Source organism: Magnolia sinica, chromosome 3 (genome assembly GCF_029962835.1).
Source record: "Magnolia sinica isolate HGM2019 chromosome 3, MsV1, whole genome shotgun sequence".
NCBI classification, from domain to species: domain Eukaryota; kingdom Viridiplantae; phylum Streptophyta; class Magnoliopsida; order Magnoliales; family Magnoliaceae; genus Magnolia; species Magnolia sinica.
In genome coordinates this window covers 130,251,555-130,274,962 of record NC_080575.1, presented here as the reverse complement: position 1 = coordinate 130,274,962, position 23,408 = coordinate 130,251,555, and the positions used below count along the sequence as shown (strand labels likewise).

At 41.6% G+C, this 23,408-nt stretch overlaps 1 protein-coding gene across 1 annotated transcript; it reads right to left on the bottom strand.

The window, feature by feature from the left end:
- Positions 1-9,227: 9,227 nt before the first annotated feature.
- On the bottom strand, positions 9,228-11,153 carry LOC131241335 (probable membrane-associated kinase regulator 2). The gene is made up of 2 exons (XM_058240142.1): positions 9,851-11,153; positions 9,228-9,702 (listed from the first exon to the last, which is right to left on the bottom strand). Exons 1-2 carry the CDS (start codon positions 11,043-11,045, stop codon positions 9,596-9,598), a joined length of 1,302 nt encoding a protein of 433 aa, XP_058096125.1. The 5' UTR covers positions 11,046-11,153; the 3' UTR covers positions 9,228-9,595.
- Between the last annotated feature and the right edge of the window lie 12,255 nt (positions 11,154-23,408).

Below are 23,408 nucleotides of genomic sequence, written 5' to 3'. Positions count from 1 at the left end.
CAGAAGCAGGGCAACAAAATATTCTATGATTTATTTAAATGTGAATAAATTACAGGTGCATTGCAATAATATGGAATAGTAAATTATAAAAATAATAATTTGACATCTAAACCTTTCTAGCAAGAAGGCCTTAGGTCTGGGACTATGCATTTTGGTCTGCCTAAATAGCAGAGCATGGTACGATTCCTCTGGAATAAGTGTTTTAAAAGGAAGCTGAGTGTTGTTTCCGTGGTGGCTAAGTGAAATTTTGGTCAATCCATAACAGTGATTGGACCTAATCATACAGAATATATTGCAAGAGAAGATTGTGATTTATGATAAACAAAAAATAATGACTGAGATTTTGTTGTGTTGCACCTTAATTAAGTGCTACAATACAAATGCCATGAACTAGAACCTATCTTAACCACCCATGAATAATATTGTATGAACCTTGAACTAATTAAGGACATGCACAATATCCTCCAACCTGAGGCCACCAGCTGCACTATCATACCATTACCCGAGGGACCCCAGCATCGATGATGAAAGAATTTCCCAAAAGATATCTGGGATCAAAAGACGTATACATTCAATCTTTCTATCTCCTAGCTTTTTAACCATCTATTTGCAAGTCCGCCCACGGAATGGTTAGGATTATTCTTACCTAGTTAGATAAAGAACATTCGAGCCATATGTCATGTTGGCTCCACTGCATATATTGACTTTTATAGATCGGGCGCACTTTCACTCACCAAGCAATGCAGTGTATAAAACAAACGGACAAGTTAAAGATGTTAGGTTTAGCTATTCGTTTTAGTTCGAGAACAGAACGGCCAACTTGATGAGTATTGGCCGAGGAATTTCCCACCATATGAATGGATAGGCATGCATGCAACAATGCCACATATTGAAGCTTTTGGGGCTTGGCTTAGCAAACCTCTGCTCATTCATTTTGTTGCTGACCATAGATAGTTTAAAGAAAATTTTTTGATACGATTGACAGAGGTGAATGATAGGTAGGAACTTAGAAATTACTTAAAAATTAAGTTCGTGGGGTACCTGTAAATCGAACTAAACTCTTCACATTATGGTTCCAATATGTACCATGAACAAAAAATAACCTTATTTTATTAGCTGACTATCAGATTGTTAGACATTTGCTCCACAATTTAGATGGTTTAACTTGAGTTAATAAATGCCACCTGTACAATTTTTAAATGGCTGCATGTGGAGCATTATAAGCAGCCCAACTTTCAAAAAAAAAAAAAAAAAAACACAAACACACACTTAGGGTTTGTTGAATGTTCGAACTTCATAAATAGTATTATGTATAGAGCTGGGCATCGAGTCCAGTCGGACCGAGTTAGGGCTGACCCAACTCGATCTGGTTTTGAAATAGGCCTGACTCGAACTCGACTCTCCTCGGTACCGAGTCTAGCATGCTTAAACCATTCCGAATCCGAGTTTGGCCTAGACTAATCCAGATCGAGTCCGACCCCGTAAAAAGTACCAAGTCGGTTTGAGTTGGCACCGATTTGGATTGAGAGAGAGAGAGAGAGGTGGTGGTAATGGTGGTGGGCTTGGAAGAGGAGGGTGGGAGGGAGTGGAGAAGAGAGAGAGAGGGGGGGGGGGGGGGGGGGGGGTTGCCTGGATTGGAAGAGGAGGAGGATGACGGAGGAAGAGAGAATTTGGGTCCAGGTCGGGGTTTTTTATTATATATATACCCGAATCTGAGTTGAGTCAGTTTCGGATCGAGTCGAGTCTATCCGGATCGAGTTTCGGGTCGAGTTGCTAGGTAACTGGAGCTCGACTTGGTTTGAGCTCAGATTGGGAGAAGCCTACTCGGTTCAGACCAACTCACCCATTCAGTTCGGGTCGAGTCGGATTTGAACGAGTTAGACAAGTCGAGCCGTCCCCTGCACAGCTCTAATTATGTATTCCAAATTAAGTTATAGTATGATTTTCTGTTATTGTTATTATTATTATTATTCCAATGAAAAGTCAACTACACATGGTGGGGCGTATCCAGCGATGAAATGGTGGCATAGGCAAGAACGTGGTACACTTACATGTGAGGTTTTCAGGCTACCTCGAAATATGCCTGGCCCAGAAATCGATTAGTCCCATTAAACAACTGGGGGACACATGCTCATTGAATATAGACTTCTTCTCTCTTTTCTTTTTTTTAAAGGGTCCAGTGTTTTCATACACCTGTTCCTCAACAATTGATGAGTAAACCAGGATTCCTCACATGTGTGCTACATTCATGTGTGAAGCCTATATTGAATCACCGAAGCTAGTTGTGAATGTTTTTACCAACCCAAGAGTAGAAAAGAAATAAGAGAGTGGAGACATGTTCCACATTGGAAAAGAAGCAAATAAACATTGCTGGAGAGAGATGCAGATAAACTGCCCATAGACAGATTCCTCAGCCATTGTATTCGCAAATGCCTAGGTTCTCTGCCCTCTATTAAGGTGCATGAATCCATCTCTCCATCATCAAAACCTCCATTATTTTTCTTCTTCTTTCTAGCTCAACACAAGGCGTTTTAGGTGCAAGAACATTTTGCCAAGGTCACGGAGTTCCCCGAGACATGGGCCGGGGTTCTAATGGGCTTTGGTTCTATGTTTCATTTCTCGGGCGTTGGGCAGACCTTGGCCCATTGCAGCCCTACTTTGATCATTGAAAGGGTTGACTAAACCATTTTTGTTTTTTAGAAGTCCATCCTGTTGTGTTTGATTTGGATACAAGTTTGGAATCAAGTATTACTGTTTACTTATTTAAGAAGCATCCAAGTTAAATAAATATGGCCCACTCCATCACTTGATTAACTCTGAAATATAAATTGTACATCATACATGATCAAATTGATGAGTAAATTGGATATTATGCATGGAAGCAAAGTTTGCACTTGTATTATCTGGGATGGCTAGGGAAATGACGATAGCTTGCACACGTAGATTGGATATTGTGCATGTATGATCCACAATGGCTAGGGAAATGATAGTAATATGGTATGATTATTGACCTAGATTGTCCATCATGTGGGTCTCGCTCTTATTGCCCATCCTATAAAAACACTAATTGGAAGATTCTAAACATGCATTCAATGGTTAGTAAACCGAACACTCTTATTGATCGTGCTACAAAAAATTCAATCATTGATGTGGACGATCCATCATATGGTTCAACCTTTGGTTGCCCATAACTATTAAATATTCACTTTCATCGAATGATCTTAACTTGTGTGGGTCTAATCATGAACCTAGACTATCCCTTGTGTGGGTCCATCCTTATTTCATCCCTCTCAAAAAAAAAAAAAAAAAAAAAAAAATCATTTCTATTGGATAATTGTAACTGTTGATTCAATGGTAGGGAAATTGGCACTCTATATTGACCATGTTATAAATTTTTCAATAATTGACCTTGACATTCATCAAGTAGCTCCAACCCTTAATTGTCCTTGTCTCTCAATAAAACTACAGTTGAATGACCCTAACCTCCAATGAATGCCTTGGAAAATGAATGATCTACATTATTGATCATACTAAAAAATGATTTAATAATTGATCTAGTAACCCTCAAATGGGTCCAACCTTTCATTGTTACTTCTCTCAAAAAATCACTTTGGACAGGTGATCCAAGCCTTACAATTAATGGCAAGCGAAATTGACAGTCTATACAACCATATTATAAATGGTGTCATCATTAATCTAGACCCTCCATTATTTAGGTCCCACATTTTAATTGTCCATACTTATGAAGAAATCACTTTTGCCCAATGCTGTTAAGGCAAGATTTGGAAAATCTTTTGTTAGTACTGAAGTCAAATTCCAAGCCGTCCATCCCTTTTTCTCATTTCATTTTAAGGTATGGGCTCAGAAGGGAGGCAGAACCAACGCTCCACAGTGGGTGGATCGTGCCATGAGCCATGATAAAAATCCTCTGTTGTACAAGCTTAACCCAGTCCACATGGTCCACACTCATACCTGTGAAAGAAAACATGCCTTTCTTGAAGTTGTAATTATAAATCTTTTTAATAAGCTGGTGTAAGGTAAACTTTCGGTTCAAGATCCACATAAAGTCACCTGGCCTATTTCATTTGGAATACGACTGCAATGTCCTTTTAGGTAGGTGGGCATGGCCCTCCTAGCTAGAAGCTCCTCAGGGCTCTTTTTCCCATTTAAGGTACAGCCCAGCTTACCATTTTCACCTCAAAGGTGACCTACCTTTGAGGTGAAAATGACAGGTAACTAGTGTTGTTCGCCGCACCATGAACATGAGCGAGTGGTGGTTTGTTGCCAAAGACCTACTTGTAGTGTTTTTCTTCAACTATGCAATGGCCGGAGCAAGGACGCTCTCAGACGTACTCCCCTTCTGTTGCGGCCAAGTACATATAAACCCTAGCTCCTTTTGGATTTGGAATCTACTACAAAGCTTTGCATGATAAAGCTTATCCTACAAAAATTTATCGGGCCCACTATGATGTTTTCATGATACCTAATCCATCCATCATGTATGCCTCCTCTTGTTCCCATTGGCAAAAAAAAAAAAAACAGGCTGATCCAAATCTCAGGTGGGTAGAATCATGCCTAAAACCTCTAAAATGATGTTTTCTGGCCCACCTAAGTTTGGAGTGGCCTGATTTTGGGTTTTCCATTCATTCTAGTTAGATACATCTTCTGAATGGATTGGAAGTCACGTACACTACATGGTGTGCCGCGCATGGTGATGACTGACGAGTATCCCCATCCCCACTGTTCCCTTTGGTTGTGGCCCACTTTAGTTTTGGATCGGCCAGAATTTTGGTGGCCAAGGAGAACACCAAGGGATGCACATAATTTATGGCTTGGATGTCATGAAAACATCATAGTGAACCCCACACAAAGTCTAACAGGATAATCTTTCAAGTCAATCCGGCCACCTTCTGTTGTTATGCATTTGCACGGTTTTACAACCCCCCCCACAGTAGTGTTTCTTAGCCGGCAAACACCAGAGATAACTGACTTGTTGGAATTGGACATGTGAGGTATCTAGCAATTGGATATGGGGTCATCCGCTCTCATTTAAATTGTTGTTTCACGAGATATTTTCAAGATTGGAAGATTTTAAACTTTGAATCAATGACCCACCCAAAAAAAAAAAAAAAGGTCAAAGTTCCATTAATGGTATGTGCCATCTATATATAGTGTGACCCATCATGTAAACCGTTTGGATCATCCAACATGGAGCCAGGTCTAATGGATATAGCCCCACGCCTATCCTATTCTAGCAAAATCCTTCATCAGCATGACAGCTAGAAATAAATTTCAACGACAAGCTTCCCCAACCAGCGAAGAAATGTAAATAATGTTGATGGTTAGGAGTGCTTTTTGTGGTCTACAGAGTCATTAATTTGGAGGAGTGAGGCAGATTGTCATCTTCAGCCATCAAGCTGTCAGTTGACTTTCAGAATCATCTAATAAATTTTTATGTATCCTGTTATGGTAATGGTTTTAGTTAGTAAAAATGACCCGATTCAATTGCTAAAGTCTTTCACGTTTCATCTTGCAATACATCCACACGTATTCCAGCGTGGTTTCTAATTCTCACCATCAGATGGCAAATGTGTCAGAGATTCAGGACATCTGTTAGGTAGTATATATGCTCTACAAGCCCTGTTCCAAGGAAGAGGATTAGGTGCAGCACTTACGATGAGGTTCACCTTGATCTATGTATTCTATATCCACTCCATCCATCGGTTTTAGCAGATCATTTTAGCACAAGATCCCTAAATGAAGCAGATCTAAATCTCAGGTGGACCATACTATAGGATACCATGGTGATTGAACGCCCCACCATTAAAAACTTCCTAGGGCCCACTGTAATGTTTCCATAAGGTCTATTTTCCATCCAACCAGTTGATAAGGTCCCGTAAACCTGGATGAATGGGAAAAACAAACATCAGCTTGTTTCAAAAATTTTGTGGCACACAAGAACTTTTTAAGGGTCAACCCATGATATGGTCCACCTGAGATTTGAATCTGTTTTATTTTTGGGCTCCTACTGAAAAATGATCTGAAAAAAAAAAAATGCGTAGATAAAGAATATATACATCAAGGTGGGGCCTGGCCCCGCTTCTCTGTTCCAAAGCCAAAGTTGGTCGGCAGATCATACTTGCATGAGAAGAAAGAGAACTCGGAGCTAATGGGAGCCGGCTGAACAAGGTAGGGAGAAGTAGCGGGGAAGCTATGGTAGACCTGGACCCGACTTGAGTTGCAGGAATCGTATGGTGTGGAGGAAGTTAGATCGGACATGAAGAGTGTCGGAATGGCACGGAGAAATAGAAATAGTGATGTTTGCTGTAGACTGACACGTGTTGTTGAGATGGTGGTCACACCACATGCAAAACGATAAAAACAAGTCGTGATATTTCGATGCTCGAGAAAGGCTGTTTAACTCCGCCGAAAGCCTTCCTCTCTACTTTGACGGCCAATCATTCTTCTCTCTCTATCCAATCCAATAGTTTTCTACCTTTTCCAAAATAAATCTGCGCGATCACGGTGCGCCGTTGGACCCACATGCAGACACATTCGGATGATCAAACCGTCCCTTCTTTTAGTGTTATCCAGCAGAGTCCATATGAACCTTATTTTCAATGGATGCGTGTAGCCGAATGAGGGCCATATCAAGATTTAGGATCTTTTTTTCAACTTGACTTATTTAGATGGGAGCCCAATCAGAATGTGTTTTATCCACACCGTTGAAACCTTCCTAGGACATGCCCTGATTTTTATTTTCCATCCTAACCTTGCCATAAGGTCACATAGACATGATTAGGGAAATCACACATATTAGCTCATCCAAAACTTATGTGTCCTTATAAATTTTCAATAATGGTAAATTTAATCCCCATTATGTGGTCTTTTTATTTTATTTTATTTTATTTTTTATTTTTTATTTTTAACACACGCACACACACCCCACCCACTCACGCTAGTGGAATTTCACCACCTATGGTCTACTTAAGCTTCGAATCTGCTTCATTTTCAACCTATGGCTCTGTGGTAGACATAGCGCATTTCAACATTGAGGTCATAGGATTAAGTGCTCGTGTGGATGTTAATGTGTATGTAAGTGCATGTATTTTTTTTAAAAAAAAAAACTTAATTTTAAACTCATTTACAAAAATGACAGGGCAAATTAAATGAATGTATAGTGGACCCTCCCTAGTCTGTGCGGAGCTCAAGCACGTAACCATGTGCAGACATGTAGCCACGTGTAGACACATCGCTCAACTCAATGATGCCATAAATGAAGTCATATATGTACTTGGCTACATGATACATAATCCATGGGTTGGGACGACATGGACCAAGTGTAGCATACCAACAGATTCGCACAAGTGAACTAAGTGCAACAACAGCACTAAGTGCTGGCAGCTGAGGTAGCATACATGAGAGCAAACAGTTATATGAGATAAAAGGTAGAAATCATAAGCTATTGTGGTGGGGAGGGCTTCTATGAGAAGTTGCCACTCATCATTCAGACTGTCACACTTGATGGCCCAGGACCTTATTAAGATCAGCATGATGGAGACATAGGAACCACACCACTAGAAGATTTTGGCAAGAGGACTGTATTGTATCTTCTATGCAAAGGATAGCGCTGTTGCATCTGTAACTGTGGTGAGTTGCAACATACACTCTCGAAGGCGACACATGATGCTATGTGAGCAGGGCATCCAGACCAAGAGCGAACATTACCCTTTCTTCAATGAAATTATTAATTCCAGAAAGTGAGAAAAAGAGGTATATGTGTACGTAAGAACATGTCTGATATGTTAGTAAGATAATAAGACGATGGCAGAAAACAGGCAGCTTACTTGAACCATCGGCTAACAAGAGAAGTCCCCATGGACTTCATCACTGGATTACCCAAGGTGAAGTCCTTTGCATCTTCTATCATGGTAGTGGTTAACAGGTTAACAAAGTATAAGACATTTATCCTTACTCAATTAAAACATGGGTGCATGGCTGAAGTAGCCGCACAGCTGTTCTTTAAGAACGTTGTAGATTACTAGGGGCCACTCCTGAGTATTGTCAGTAATCAAGAAACTCGGTTCACAGGGTATTTTGGATGATGTTGTTCAAGTTGCCTGATTAGGGCAGTAAAAGAGATTTTCCTTAGTGAGAAATCATAAGGTTGAGTTGGTGCCCGTAAAAATTGTATTACTTGTGTGTGATTTTGAGTTTCATTCATTCCTTAGCGCCTCTACGATGTTGTTGCTTGTACTTGGGGTTGAAATCAGCCAATTCAAGGGGCAGCCTTCCTTGTCTATTCTGTCCATGAGATGAGCAATAATGAAACTATATATGAGTATATGATGCATGAACCTTGTCCATAGGCGCATGATGAGAGAGACCACCGGACATGCGCGGCCCTTCTTAGAGGGTTGACCTGATTTGAGGGCTTGGGCCATGCTCCCAGGGAGGAACAGCTGAAAATGGCTTGGCACGCTCAACGTCCATTCATTTGGGTCAAGGTTCTCACCCATCTTATGAGCAGACCAGTCTGATTCTTTTATATGGTGCGCTTTTTATGGGGAGGCTATATTGCGCACCGGTCAGATATCCCCATCTTGTGTATTTCCATTTGTTAGCTACTTTGGAAAGGATATTAAATGGCCTTTTGTGCACAGATTCTGTATTGCACTCCTCTATTTGGGTCACGCACATGCCCATGGTTTATTCAAACAATTCATGAGGCGGGTTCATTAAAGTCCTAGCCAAGCAGTGAGAATGGTCAACGATTCCAAGTCCGCTTTTCAAATCAAATGGAAAGAAAAAAAAAAAAAAAAGCGAGGCGTAGGGGTGCTATTCCAATGATCCACATCGCCCAGATGGCCGACTACAATTTAACACGCATGAAGGTGCCATAGAAGAGAAAAAGTTGGTGCAGGTCGCGTCCTCGGAATATCTGGTAGACCATAAGGGAGATCCCACAAACAGACAAATCGCATCTCTCACATCTTTACTACGCGAGGAGAGAGAGAGAGGGAGGGAGCGTCCACATCGATGTCTTCACACTAAACGAGGACTCCCTGATACTCCTTTCGTTTTCTTCTTTTTTCTTTTGATTTTTTTTTTTTTTAGATTTATCACATTTTAGGGTCTTTGTCGTCACTTTCCAAACAGAGCATTTTCGTCGAGCAGTTGATTCGCAGAGAGAAAGAAAGAAAGAAAAAGACAAAGAAGACGAAAGCTACAGTGAGCTCAATAAGGAAGAGCATTTTTTTTCCAAGCCTCCTTTGAAGATTGCTGGTCTTAAGAGAAAGACCATGTTTTCATCCACACGATTCCTTTCTTCTCTTGCATTTTAAGTTCCTTAGATACTTACACATAACTACCTACCTCATCCTTCTTCTTCTTCTTCTTCTTCTTCTTCATTCATCTCTTCATTCCTTTACAAAACATAGAAATCCTAACTACTTACCTACTCTTTCAATGATTTTCTTCTTCTTCTTCTTGTTTTCTTTTACACGGACTTGTCTCGCTCCTACCATCTGGCTACAGGCGGACGAAAGCTCTAATTCGAAAAACTGATAAGCTTTTCATTATCTGAAAAAGGGGTTCAAATGCAAGCTTCTTTCCCTTTTCCTGAACTGGTCAAGCAGACATCGCCCGACTTATCAGCAGAGGTATCGCTCACTGACCGCGGCAACGAACGCTCCTCAACCTCTGCATAAAAGGAAGAGGATTGAAAACCAACAAGTCATGTGAACAGTCGTGAGACGAATACCATGACAAGAGAGGGCAAAAAAATGAATAATAATATTAATTTATAATATAAAAATAAAAATATAAAAAATTCTTCTGCTTGGGTTACCTTTATTAGAAGCATTGAAGGACCTCTTGCAGTGAGCAATGGCGCTTTGAATCCCATCCTGCTGCTGAAAAAGCGAATCGTCCCGCCTCTGCTGCGCCTGCAACGGTGATGGTGCCACTGCAGCCACTGCAGCTGATGCCGATCGGCTTTTTCCTAAGTGCTTGCAGACAACGCGTAAACCCGCCGGCAGGTTCCCTTGCTTCTGATTCTTACTAATGTTAGTAGGAGCAGCAGGAGGCGCCGGCGTTGTTGTTGATGTTGATGTTGATGTTGTTGTTGCTGCTGCTGCTGCTGCTGCTGCTGCTGGTGGCATGGATTCCACTTCTCCTTGAGCAGCTGCTACTCCCTCATTGTTCGCCGTTGGAGATGTCTTTCCTGAGCCTAAGCTCAGCTGCCCGGAAAATCTTAGCTTCTCTCCATACTTGCGAGAAACCTTAACGTAGAGCGGCTTTATCATCTTCAGATACTTGTGTACAACATCCTTTGCAAACCGCTTCGCGTCAGAAGCCGACATCCCTTCGTCGGAGACAACATCTTCCACCGTCTGCTGCTGCTGCTGCTGCTGCTGCTGGTTTTTACTGCCGGAGTTCCTAGAGCTGTTGTCTCTAGTAAAGAGAGACACGATTGGGACCTCGTCAACCTTGAATTTCACGGTAAAAAGCTTGCTCTGCTGCTGCTGCTGCTGCTGCTTGGGAGGTGGTGTAGCACCATTCGTCTCGGCGGTGGGTTTAGGCTTCTTAAACCCTAGCAAGAAGATGCGGAACTTGGTGGCTGATTTGAGCAAGGAGACGGGGAACTGGGGCTTGGAATTAGGCTCCGATGGATTAAAGGCAAGGGAGGACGGCTCAAGTGGCACGAGCCTTCCCTTGAAGAAGAGATCGTCCGAAGGAGAGAGAGTAAGATTCGGATCTGTCCGTTCTTGGCTCGTGCCAGACGACACCGCCAAGTCAAACTCTCTCTCTCCGTCTGTCTCCTCGGAACCGTCCCCTTGTTCGTCTGCGTCTCTGTTTTCTTGATCATCTTCATCTTCATCTTCATCGTCATCCTCATCGTCAGGCACTGCAAACTCCAGATCGAAGAAAGGGCCTTCATCGTCGTCATCGTCGTCCGTTTCCACTGTGATGGTGGTGGTTGGGTTGCGGACGTTAGCAGCGGGACTTGCTCTCCAGTACTTGAGCAAGCTGAGAGCTTCCATGGTTGGGAGAGCCAGAGCAAGAGAGCTGGAGAGGGTTTGTTTCTTCACCCTTTTTTTTTTTTTGAAGAAGGCCGTGGTTATATCTTGGAGAGAGAGAGAGAGAGAGAGAGAGAGATAAAGTCGGCAGGGGAAGGAAAAAGGGGCTATTTAAGAGAGAGAGAGAGAGAGAGGAGCAGGACTGGAAATAGTGTGACAGAAGCTAGCTTTTGAGGAGAGAGAGAGAGAGAGAACATTTCCTGCGCACTCCCTTTTATTTTAATTAATTAATCACGAGGTCTTCTCTCCTCTACTCTCCTCAGTCTAACCATAAGCTTTGGATTAAATGGGTAGTTTGAAATTAATCAACTTTGACAGTTGCTAAAATCCATTAAGATGAAAATAATTTTTTTTTATTTTTTTTTAAAAAAAACTAACTAACACATTTTGAGGACTATCAAACAAAATTGAGATTGATCTGATTATCGAATTCATCCTGGATTTATAGCCACCCTTTTTTGCAACCTATGGTGGGAGCTATTAGATAGACTGATCGAATCGTTGGTTAGACATTTTCTTTACAAATGATCTCGGCGGTCCATATTTGAGGCCACTGTTGAGATGGTTACGACCATCATGTCTATATGCCATTTGCATGGCAGCACATGCAGCGCATGCTAGACCCATCGGACAATCTAGATCAATCGACTAGGTTGTCTAAATGTCCCAATCCAACAAGGAACAATATAACGTTTAGTGCTGCGAGCACTCCTGAGCATCTCAATGATATTTATATTCTTTTTTTATTATTATTTATATCCACCTCACTATTGGTTCATTCCCTAACCCATCTAGGTCGTACCAATTTTACTACGAAAGATCCTTGAGGCCAGCACTATCTCCGGTAAAATCCGTTCCATCCAATAGTTTCACTACTTCGATTCAGTTGGAACATGAGCTCAAAAATAAATTAGATCCAAAACAAGTGAGCCACCCTACGGAAAATGGTAGGCACGAGGAGACATTACGGGATCAAACCTTCCCAACCAATATCTTGATGTTTATATAAGTTATTATCATCACAGTGAAGCGTAAATGTAAATATTGATGTACCATATTTTTGGCTATTATGGAAAAGCCATTAGGAGAGTAATACGTAGCATAGTATGAAAGTGAATAAAAAGATCTTCAAAATACTTGGACTACTTTTTGTGGGATTATAATTGGCATAAACACGGTCGAATTGTTTAAGCACACGTGGCATCGCATGAGTAAGAAGTGGATGAAAGAAGAAAGAAATGTAGTCCAACTGTTTAAGTACAAAAGCGGCCGAGATGAACAAAATCTTAGTTGAGAGAAAAGTAATTGTCATTAAAAAAAAATTTATAATCAAGGAAGGATTTAGATAAGAAAATGATCTAGAAAGGCTTTTCAACTATCGTAACCGTTGCAATAATAAAAGAAGAATCTAAAAGAAAAAATTGTAACAAAATTCTATAAATAGCAGATGAATTCAATAGAGAAAATCTCAACCAATCTAAAAAAAGAAAACAATGAATCAAGTCAAATTTATCAATTTATCTTTTATCTAGCTTATCTTAAGAGTAGCTGTAATTTTTAACTATTATATTTAATTGTAATCCAAATCTACACTCATATATTGGATTCAATCTTCATCCTATATTACATAGTTCTTTTAAGAGACGCATTCTTACAGTTATTCTTAATGGTTGATTACCGATTACTTCTTTTGTTTTATTGCATTGGTATTCTAAAAGTCCTTAGGGAAGGCACAAAGTAACCCTTCTTCAAAGAGAGAACCTCACCCTTTGATTATTGTGGAGGAAGAACCACACCCTTCAATTCTTGTGTGATCATTATCAAATTCTACAAGTGGCTGAGTAAGTAACTGATTTTTTTTAAAATCTAGTCATATGCGTTCATATTAGACATACCTGCTTAGTTTGATACTCGGGTCGAATTTTATCGAGCCGCTATATCAATTATGGCATAACTATGTACACTACGCATGATAGAAATCAAATCGAAGTGCCAACAAATATTAGCCTAATCCAAAATTTCATTCCTCAAGGGCTTCAATGACAAGCATTCAATTTCCCTAGTTACCTATTGCATGCCTCATTTGAGTTTTTTATATATATCATTTTTGGACTCCTCTACTAACATGAGCTGACAAAGCTGATGGATGGAGTGGATGCCACACAAAAATAGTTATAAATAAATAAATAGAAGCCAATTGCATTCTACCCTTGTCAAGATATATACTCGGTCCTATTAAGGGCTATGGATCCATTTTAACAAATTTTTTAAGCATGGGCCAAAAAAGGAGATAGATCGTGTAAATCCACTTGTCCCATCAAGGAAAAAACCTTATTTGTACAGCATATATAAAAGAATAACATAATAAATAAATAAATAAATAAAACTTCATGAACCTGGGAATAATTTAAAATTGTTTTTAAAACCTCCAGGTTCACCGAGTGTGGTTTGCTTGAGTTTTTTCTGTTTTTATCCCTTAGGGCCCGTTTGGCCGGGCGGATTGGAAGGGATTGAATGGTATTAGGGTGGATGGCATGGATTTCTAGGTAATGATGGTGTTGTCAGTGGATTGTCTGGAGATCCATGGGATTGATATATCCCTGGATTGCTATATCCAGTCTGTTTGGCACGCCCGGCCAATCCCGGTATTAAGGGGTCGTTTGGCACCTTGGATTGGAGGGGATTGGAGGGGATTAGAGGGGGTTTCAAATCCCCTTGGTTGTTTGGCAGCATAAAGCAACTGGGGATTGCCAATCCAGGGGGTTCCCAATCCCCTCTTTGAGGGGGTTTGTAATCCAAGGTGAGAGCTTGGATTACACCTAAAATCATTTCAATAGTTGCAGGTATAAATGTATGTCACTGTACACTATCATTCTACTGGGCACATGGCCCACTAACGATGATCAGCACCGTCCAAACATTGTTCATGTAGATCAGCACCATCCAAACATTGTTCATATTAATTAGCGGTTAAAAATCGTTGGTTAGTCACTCGGACATGATCTTGTGCTTGCGGTCCATCTGAGACTTGGAATTTCATCATTTTTAGGCAAAGCATATATTTTAGCGGGCTTATCACAACCATAGTGTCAAAAATTATATATCTCACTAATTGGGGATATTAAAGTTGATTTAGTAATTAAATTCAAACCCCCCATAAATATACCATGTATAGGTATTTTTGAATTAAAGTTGATTCACACTCCAGGGTGCCAAACACATTGAGAGGATTGCCAATCCAGGGGGTTTCCAATCCTGGGGGTTGCGAATCCAGGGGGTTCCAAATCCACGCTCCCAAACAGGCCCTGAACCTTCTCATCCCTTCTAATCCCTCGAACCAAACACGTCGCAAGCAAATTTGAAGGTCGCAGGCAAATTTGAAGGATTAGGGTGGATTGGATGGGATTTAAATGTAATGATGGTGTTGCCAGCGGCTTGTCTTGAGATACATGGGATTGGGATCAGATCACCGACTCTGTTACCCATGGCAATCCCTGTTGTTGCCATGGGATAAGATTAATGCCTGCTTTGTTGATAATACGGTGGTACAGTGATTGGATATACCCACCATCATTTGAAATTACTGAGAATAACACACATGTGTTATATCTAAACTGTTCATTTGTTTTGTAACCTCATTTTATGCCATGGGCCTAAAAATGAGTTAGATCCAAAACTTATGTGGCCCCAAAGAATTTTTCAACCGTAAGTATTCAATCCCCTTTGCTTTCTATGGTGGGTTCCACTTGAGCATTAGATTTACCTGATATTTTGGCCCATACTCTAAAATAATCTCGATAAATGGGTGGACGGTGTGGATATAGCCCACACATCATGGTGGGACCTACAACAACTTGCTAACATTGAGTGAAATTGGCACGGGATCCAATGTAATTCTATTTAATGTAATTCCAGGCTTTTCTATTCTTCCCCGACATGGAGTGGAATGGGCACAGGACCGATGAATCCCCTCCCACCTAATCCCTTCTAATCCCACCGCCCAAACTGACCCTTTTAGCTTCACCATGGTCAGTTACAGACCTGATTAGTTTGATGAAAGAAACACGCTATGAAGACCCCCACGTACAAACCAAAGGTTGGCGTCCAATTCCTACCATTCCCTTTGGTGTGGCAGGTGTTGGAGAGGATTCTGGTACCTCTAAGGGCCCAACATGTTTTATATGTAAAAATCACTCCGTCCACTGGCTGATAACCCTTATATTTTCACCATACATGTAAAGTGTGTAAGCCCGATGACAAACTTAGATGGGCCATGCGAATGGGTACAACAAAAAATTCCACCTGCAACTTGTATGTTCATGTGGTGGTCCATTCGATTCATAGATCAGGTTAATTTTTATATTTTCTTTTCATCATGGTGGGTAACGCTTGATCAATAGATTCTATGAAAGTTATCTCATAAACCTACGGTTCACATCATCCCCATTTCTCCCTGTAGTGTGACCCTTGGAGTTGTAGTACTGGCTAATTTTTTTGGCCCCAAAGATATCATCCACGAACTCACTGGATAAAGGGAGTGGATGTCAAACATACCACATGCGGGGCAGACACAGATTTATTGTTGTCAACTACTAGACTGTTTTGGGAGAGACCAACCAGACAAGGTATAAAAGGAGATTGTTTTAAGAAAATTAAAAGAAATCTTTAATCTATTTATTTTAACTGATTTTAAAAACTATTAAAGCTGGTTAAAATCCAATGGTTAGTAACTGGGGATCGATAGTGGTGTAGCCGAAGTTGGTGGGGAGACGTGAAGAGGTCATTATTTATTTTGAATGAGTAATACTTTTTTTTGGCGTCTTACAGGGGAGTGCAGAGAGTCATGTGAGGTCCGGTCTTCTCGCGTCAGAAGACTCAGAACTCAGAAAGAAAGAGCAGTCAAGGGTTAAATATACGGATAGATCAGGTACTGACCTCCTCCTCTACAATGCCTCTGTTACTTTTACAAACATAAAACATCCAACACTGCGGGACCCACCATGTTGTATAATGACAAATCCATCCCGTCTATCAGATTCTCTCTTCGATGCTAAGGGCCTGTTTGGGCGGTGGAATTAGAAGGGATTAGGTGGGATGGGATTCATCTGGTCCCGTGCCAATTCCACTCCATGTTTGGAAAAAATGGAAAAGCTTGGAATTACATTAAATGGAATTGCATTGGGTCCCATGCCAATTTCACTTAATGTTTAGCAAGTTGTGTAGGTCTCACCATGGTGTGTGGGCTATATCCACACCGTCTTCCCATTTATCGAGATTATTTTAGAGCATGGGCCAAAAAATCACGTAAATCTAAAGGTCAAGTGGACCCCACCATAGAAAGTAACAGGGATTGAATATTTACCATTGAAAACTTTTTTTGGGGCCACATAAGTTTTGGATCTACCTCATTTTTAAGCCCATGCCATAAAATGAGGTTACAAAACAAGTGAACAGTTTATATATAACACATGTGTGTTATTCTCAGTGATTTCAAATGATGGTGGGTATATCCATTCAATGTACCACCGTATTATCAACAAAGCATGGCATTAATTTTATCCTATGGCAACAGGACAATCCTTGCAATAGATAATAATTATGTTTTTTGAATCCCATCCCACCTAATCCCTTCTAGTCCCACCGCCCAAACAGACCCCAAGGATTCAGGCAAAAAGAATAATCAGTTAAATCCACAACTTAGATAATTAGATGGCTACGTCACGTTGGACAATGGGGATGAAATGCTAATTGTACATTTGTGTGAGGTCACTTATGGTGTTTGCCCATGAGGGCATGTTCGCTCCTGTGCAATTAAATGGTTTGGATTTGCATGTCAGGAAATACTTAAGTTATTTTGACCATCCAAATTCTTTTGGTTGGGATACAATTCTTACTATAGAAAAACCGTCACTTGTACACATGTAATTAGAATGTATGTTTAAAGGGTGTATATGGGAGGATGACACGGATAAAACACATGTATCAATGTGGGGCCTACATGTTGATAGATTTCAAAATCCACCAGAGATCCCATATGAGATCAAATGCAATTCTATTGCATGTAATCTCAACCCTGTCCTCCCTAAACATTATATGAAATTTACACATAACTAATAGAACCAAAGACAACTCCATCTCACCTGAGCCTCACTTATGTACAAATGGTCCAAGTAATGGTTCTCACCCGATGCATGGGGTGGATTCAACATGGGCATGGATTTAATTAAAATGGGATGTAACAGAGTTCCACCAGGTCTTCATGGTAGAGCTACCTTGATACATGCATTGTATATCCAGGTCTATTCAGTTTGTTAGGTCATTTTAAGGCAAGGGCCTAAAATTGCGTTCCATATCATAGGAAATATTGATGGATGACCATTAAAGTCTTTTCGTAGGCAACAAAAGTTTTGGATCAAGCTGGTATTTGTGTTGTCCCTCAATCTATTAGTGTGACCTTATCAACAGGTTTACGATGGACCTTATGAAAATTTTAATCATGGGTGTTGAACACTGATTCCTTGGTGTGGTCCACTTGAGATTTGAATTTGCTTTCTTTCTTAGTCGTGCCCTAAAATGAGTTAAAAACAAATAAACAGTATGGATATAGAATAAATACATCAAGGTAGGCCCATAGCTATTGAAATTGAGAAAGAGATTTCGTATCTCATTTCTATCTCTTATCCAAACATAATCCTTATCTTCTATCTTATCTCATATCTTATCTTTATTCCTAATTATTCTCCATTTTTATATTTCTAACTCTCTTATATTATAACGCCTCGGTTTTTAGAACCCGAATATACAACTCGAATTCCAAAAACCCAGGAATTAGTGAAAGATAATAGTGATCAACGAGTAAATTAAAGTGCAGATAGTGAGAAAAGAACATAACATATATCTGAACCAACATACGAACAATATTATGGCCCACTCAGCTGAGGGCTAATTATATCGCCTCATGTTTCTCAAGTTCCTAAATGTATTGAAAATAAAAATAAAGAGTTAATCTACTGGTTTAGCCCAAAGTAGGCGGCCGCCTCCTGCTGCGGCTCCTCGATACAGAACTCCTCCTCGACTGCCACCGCCTCCAAGTCAGTCGCGTATTCTTCAGATTTTATACCTGCGTCCTCTATACGGTTGAACATTGATGAACGAGTGGTTAGCTCAGTGTGATCTCCCCTCAAGATTACACACCGCCGCCCTAAACAATGAATATTATAAAAACACACAGGTAATCCAAAACACAGTAGATACGATCTTATTAACTGCATGGATGTATGGAATGCAATCATTGCCCCGGGGATGCTCATCCGTGTGGACAGTGGGCTCGTCACCCATGCAATCATATACCTGGGAAAAACATCCAATCGGACAAATACGTACATCACGTGCGATGGCAATAGATGCTGGTCTGTGCCATGTATGCATGATTAGTCAATCCGTCATTAGTCCAATTACATTTAGTCAATTTAATTAAGCTCACAGTCACTACAGGGAGCGCATGGCCAAGCGTAGGCCGACGGCTTAGGCATAATGTCCCATGACCACCAACTCCGGCCCATGAGGCTACCGTCTTAGGGTGTGTGTAGTACCCACCAACATGTGGTCAATCAACTCAATATAAGGGGGCCACCACCAATGCCGATTAGGAATGAAATGTTGAAATTACCAAATGTGGTAATTAAAACATGATGAATGGTTCAAGGACGAGTAAACAACGGTATTTAGAAAGGTTGTGAAGTTTATCCCGAGTTAGTTAGGTGAAACCACACATGGATGGTAAACTCCATGATCATATACCAACAACCAAAACCTCCATGTCAGGGGCCTACCCACATCACCACTCATCCGATTACACCCTAAGCACGGACTCTCCTTTGCTTAGAACTTCCCGTGAAGAGATTCCAACAGTATGTGTGTCATAGCAACATAGATTATAATATGAAAAGGGAATAAGGAACAATACATATATTTCTATCAATACCCACTAACTGAGTTAACATAAGATAAATAACATGAATGACTAGATTATTCACCTAGGCAGTTCAGAGAAATCAAGAATCTAAACGATAGTAAGCATGAGAATCATTATGTTAAACAGATAGCTCAAGTGAATATAATCTATTTCCACACACAGTTTATCATTAGTCTAGCTAGCCATTTACATTAATAAAGCTACTATTTTTGGTCTAGTTATGGATGAAAAGCTTAAGGGGAGGAAAATCATCACTTGTAGGGTCGTGGTTGCGTCCTTGATCCAAGTTCTCTTGTGGTCCAAAGTCACCCAAGGAATTTTCTAAAATCACGGTTTATGTCCGTTAGTATTCCCAGGGTTTGTCCAACTAACATGAGGGCCTGAAGGGACGATAACAAGGCCCTCTTAGGCCTTCGTTAGGGGGAATGGGTCCGCCATAATTTTATCCAGCAAGGTGGCCTCATGGATGGGCCCAAGTGAGAGCTTGGGTTACACAAAAATCATTTCAATAGTTGTATGTGTAATACATGTTTCATCGTACGCTATCCTCTGTTGGGGTATATGGCTCACTAATGATGGTTAGCATTGTCCCAACATAGCCTATGTAAATCAGTATTGTCCCAATATGGTTAACGTAAATCGGCATCGTCCAAATATGGTCCATGTGAAACGGCACCGTCCAAATATAAATCGGCACCGCCCAAACGTTGTTTACATAAATCGACACCGTTCAAACTTTGGACCTCGTGGATGCAACACATAGGCCATGGTACAGCAGCGGGGCCCCTGGTTGGATGATGTGGATATACAGTAATTACATCAAGGTGAGGCCCCATGTCCAGTGTTAGAAACAGATGAACGGCGTGAGAGTGAAGCGCATACATCACAGGTGGGCTCTCCAGCATACAGCGCTGGAGGCAGAGAAACACGTGCATCGTGTGGGCCCAAGAAACTGTTGATGTCCCTCCAACAGCCCACACGTGCAGGGTGGATGGTGAGGGTATACAACCCATCACAAGATGGCCTCATGTCCCTATAGTGGACAGACGGCCAGGATGTGACCCACGTATATCACATGGGTCCCACCGGACGGTGGATTTCATGGAAGAAATGTATATAGCAGAGGTGGGTCGACACATGTGGGACCCACCGGTTATAAATATAATATTATCTATTATAATAAAACTTTCATATATGCATTTTTTTTTCTTTTTAATGTCCAGGGCTGGACGTCCCTTGATGGACGGCCTGGATATGTGGCCCATCTAGGGAGCATGGACGGCTTGGATGAGCCCCATCATCAGGGGGGGAGGGGTCTCATACGTGGCTCACCATTTGATGCAAGGTGCTGCTCACCTGCGTTTGGTGATGCCCACAGCTAGCACAACCCACCTACATTTGGTGAGGCCCACAGCTGGTGTAGCCCACCTGCATTTGGTGAGGCCCACTAGGTGTGTTGCATATGGCCCAATAGGCCCATTCCCAGTCCATCTGAGAGCTGCGTCTGTGCATGTAAGACCCGTATCCTAGTCCGTACTATTCCGTCGAATTCCACGATCCTTCCTGTCAAATTTTAGCAACCTGTGACGTATAATCGACGTTTGCGATCGACCCTAAGTCTTATGCTGTAGATTTGAGATGGCTTAATTCAAGACTTGTACCATTGCGACCGCACCGTCGCCGCGGTTCCGACGCCGCGTCTCTCGCACCGATCCGATACCCTGATAGGAAGGTGTGAGCCAGCGTTTATTTCAAAGAAAACGCTGCGCATTTGCAATCCTAATAGAATCTCTATAATATGTCAAATCAATCCCATCAATCAATCCATCAATTAATCACATCATGTCAAGTACACATCACCTTTCACCCCATCCCCAAGCAACCACCAAGTCAACTCTCTCTCACCCTCTCTCTTATACACCCATACATGTCAAGTACAACATCACCTCACCCATCACTCACATCCATCACCCATCTCCCATCACTTCTCTCCTTACAACTCTCTCTCTCCCTCATTTTCCAAGCAACAAATCCTAAGCAAAGGAGCCTCACACGTCCAAGCTCTTCCATGAGAGAAAGTGAGTTGTGTGGCCCTCTTTTCCATTCCAAAATCCCTCATCCTAGCCATTCATTTCTTATCTTCCACCGTTAAAGTGAAGCACAAGGAGATTGGCATTCCAACGAACCGAGAAGATCAACGGTGGGTGCTTCTATAGGCTAGATTTTCATGTTCTTATGATGGGCCAAGTGAGGCCTACCGATCAATGGTATGGATCTCACTTTGGACCCTTGATGTGGCCAATGGCCCACCTTGATGCTTAAGATCATTCCATGATGGGGCCATTCTCCATGGACCCCATCATGATGTTTATTTTCTTGTATGAATAGGGTCATCTAGACCTTCTATTTTGGTGGAGAAAGGATCTCCACCGTTGATTTTCAATTTGGTGGGCCCATATGCAATGGGACCCACTTGATGTATGATTGGATGCTTGAAACGGAGGGCCCATAGTGCCGGGGTCCCTCCATCACACGTGTATATATCTCTCTCTCTCTCTCCCTCTCTTTCTTTTTATTCTTCTTTTCATGTGATGTTGGTGTGATTGTGTGGCCCACCCGAATAGACCCCACCATAAGGTGTGTATTTTATCCCAAACCATCTATAGGTGGGACCCACCTTATATGTATTATATCCACAACACCCACCATTTGGTGGCCCACCTAAACAGGGCCCACCTTATGGGTGTGATAGGCCCAGACCGTGTGATGGAAAACACAAATATAAGCTTGGTTCAGGAGCTTCTTGGTGGCCAACTCATATAGGCCCCACCTTGATGTATGCTTCAAATCCAAGCCGTCCATCTCATTCTCCAGATTATTTTAGGCGTTGAGCCGAAAAATGGGACTGATCCAACTTTCTTGCGGGCCACACCTTTGAAAATAGTGATTTTCACCATTGAAACTCACCTTAGTTTTTCTACACACCGAAAAATGCCCAATATTGGGCTTGATGGATTTGTTATGCATGGTAGAATCCATTGGCGGACCCGGATTCAGCAGATGTGGGCCCTACCTCTGAAAAACCACAAAATTTAAGTTTTTGAAAAAAAATAAAATATACAAACCAACAGCAACATTGCTGTTGTTGCTGTCAGACGCCAGCGCGTCAGGCGGGCGGGCGGACAGCAGAGTCCCACGGCCCCTAACGTGGGCCCCACCATGATGTATATTTGTCATCCGACTCGTTCATATGGTGGGCCACCTCCATCAATGGGCCCCCTCCAAATTTCAGCCTCATCCAAGACTCAGGTGGCCCACATCATAGGAAACAGTGGGATTGAACGTCTGCCCTTGAAGCTCCTTTTCTGGGCCACAGAAGTTTTGAATTAAGATGAAATTTGTTCTCCCTTTTCACCCAGGTACGTGTGACCTTATGAACGGATCAGATGGCATATAAGTATTATGGTGGGCCCCACGTGGGACCCACAGTGATGCATGTGCTTTATTGCCACCGTCCAGGTGGATGGTGGATCCCACGGTAATGTATGTGTTTTATTCAAACCATCCAGTCATTTTGTTGGCCGCTGGACGGATAGTGGACCCCATCCGGATGCATGTGTTGCATCCAAGCCTCCCAACCATTTGGAAAGCTCATTTTTTTTGGGCATGAGCTGAAGAATGAGGCAGATTTAGGATCAAGTGGACCACATTGCAAATAGTAGTGGGGATTGAGTCCTTGCCATTGAAATCCTTTGTTGTCACAAAAGTTTGGATTAATAGGAAATGTGTTTTCCTCTTAATCCAGGTTTGTGTGACCTTATGACCGGATTGGATAGAAAATAAATGTTAGGGTGGGCTTTGGGAACCTTAATGGTGGAAAAATCACTATCTCCACTTATATTTGGGTGTGACCCATTTGGTATGCATATGGGCCCAATTGGTGTGGTTCATTTGAGATACATAAAGCCCATGTGATTAGGCCCATTTTGATGTATTCTAAGGCCCATGGGTTATGGCCCATTGCAATGTACATAAGGCCTGTTGGTGAGGCCCATTAATGCGGCCCATTTGATGAATGTAAGGCCCATGTGATATGGCCCATTTGATGTACCTAAGGCTCATGGGTCGAGGCCCAATGGGTTGTCCTTAAGGTCCATTGCAATGCGTGATTTCTCCATAGTTTGTGGCAGGCTATGCCTTGGGAGCAATGTTGGTTTGACGTCCACATTGCAAGTATAATGTTGGTTAAATGTCCGCATTATGACTCTCCCTAGGGCCCATTGATAGGCCGTACTTGTGGTGTGTAGGCCTTCTAGGCCCATCTGCATTGTAGGGATAATTCATGACTTTAT

Excerpts from the sequence above, each read along its gene's own strand:
- LOC131241335 (XM_058240142.1), bottom strand. The coding sequence starts at position 11,045 with ATGGAAGCTCTCAGCTTGCTCAAGTACTGGAGAGCAAGTCCCGCTGCT. Across the intron at positions 9,703-9,850 it reads CTTCAATGCTTCTAATAAAG|AGGTTGAGGAGCGTTCGTTG; the intron begins GTAACCCAAGCA and ends CCTTTTATGCAG.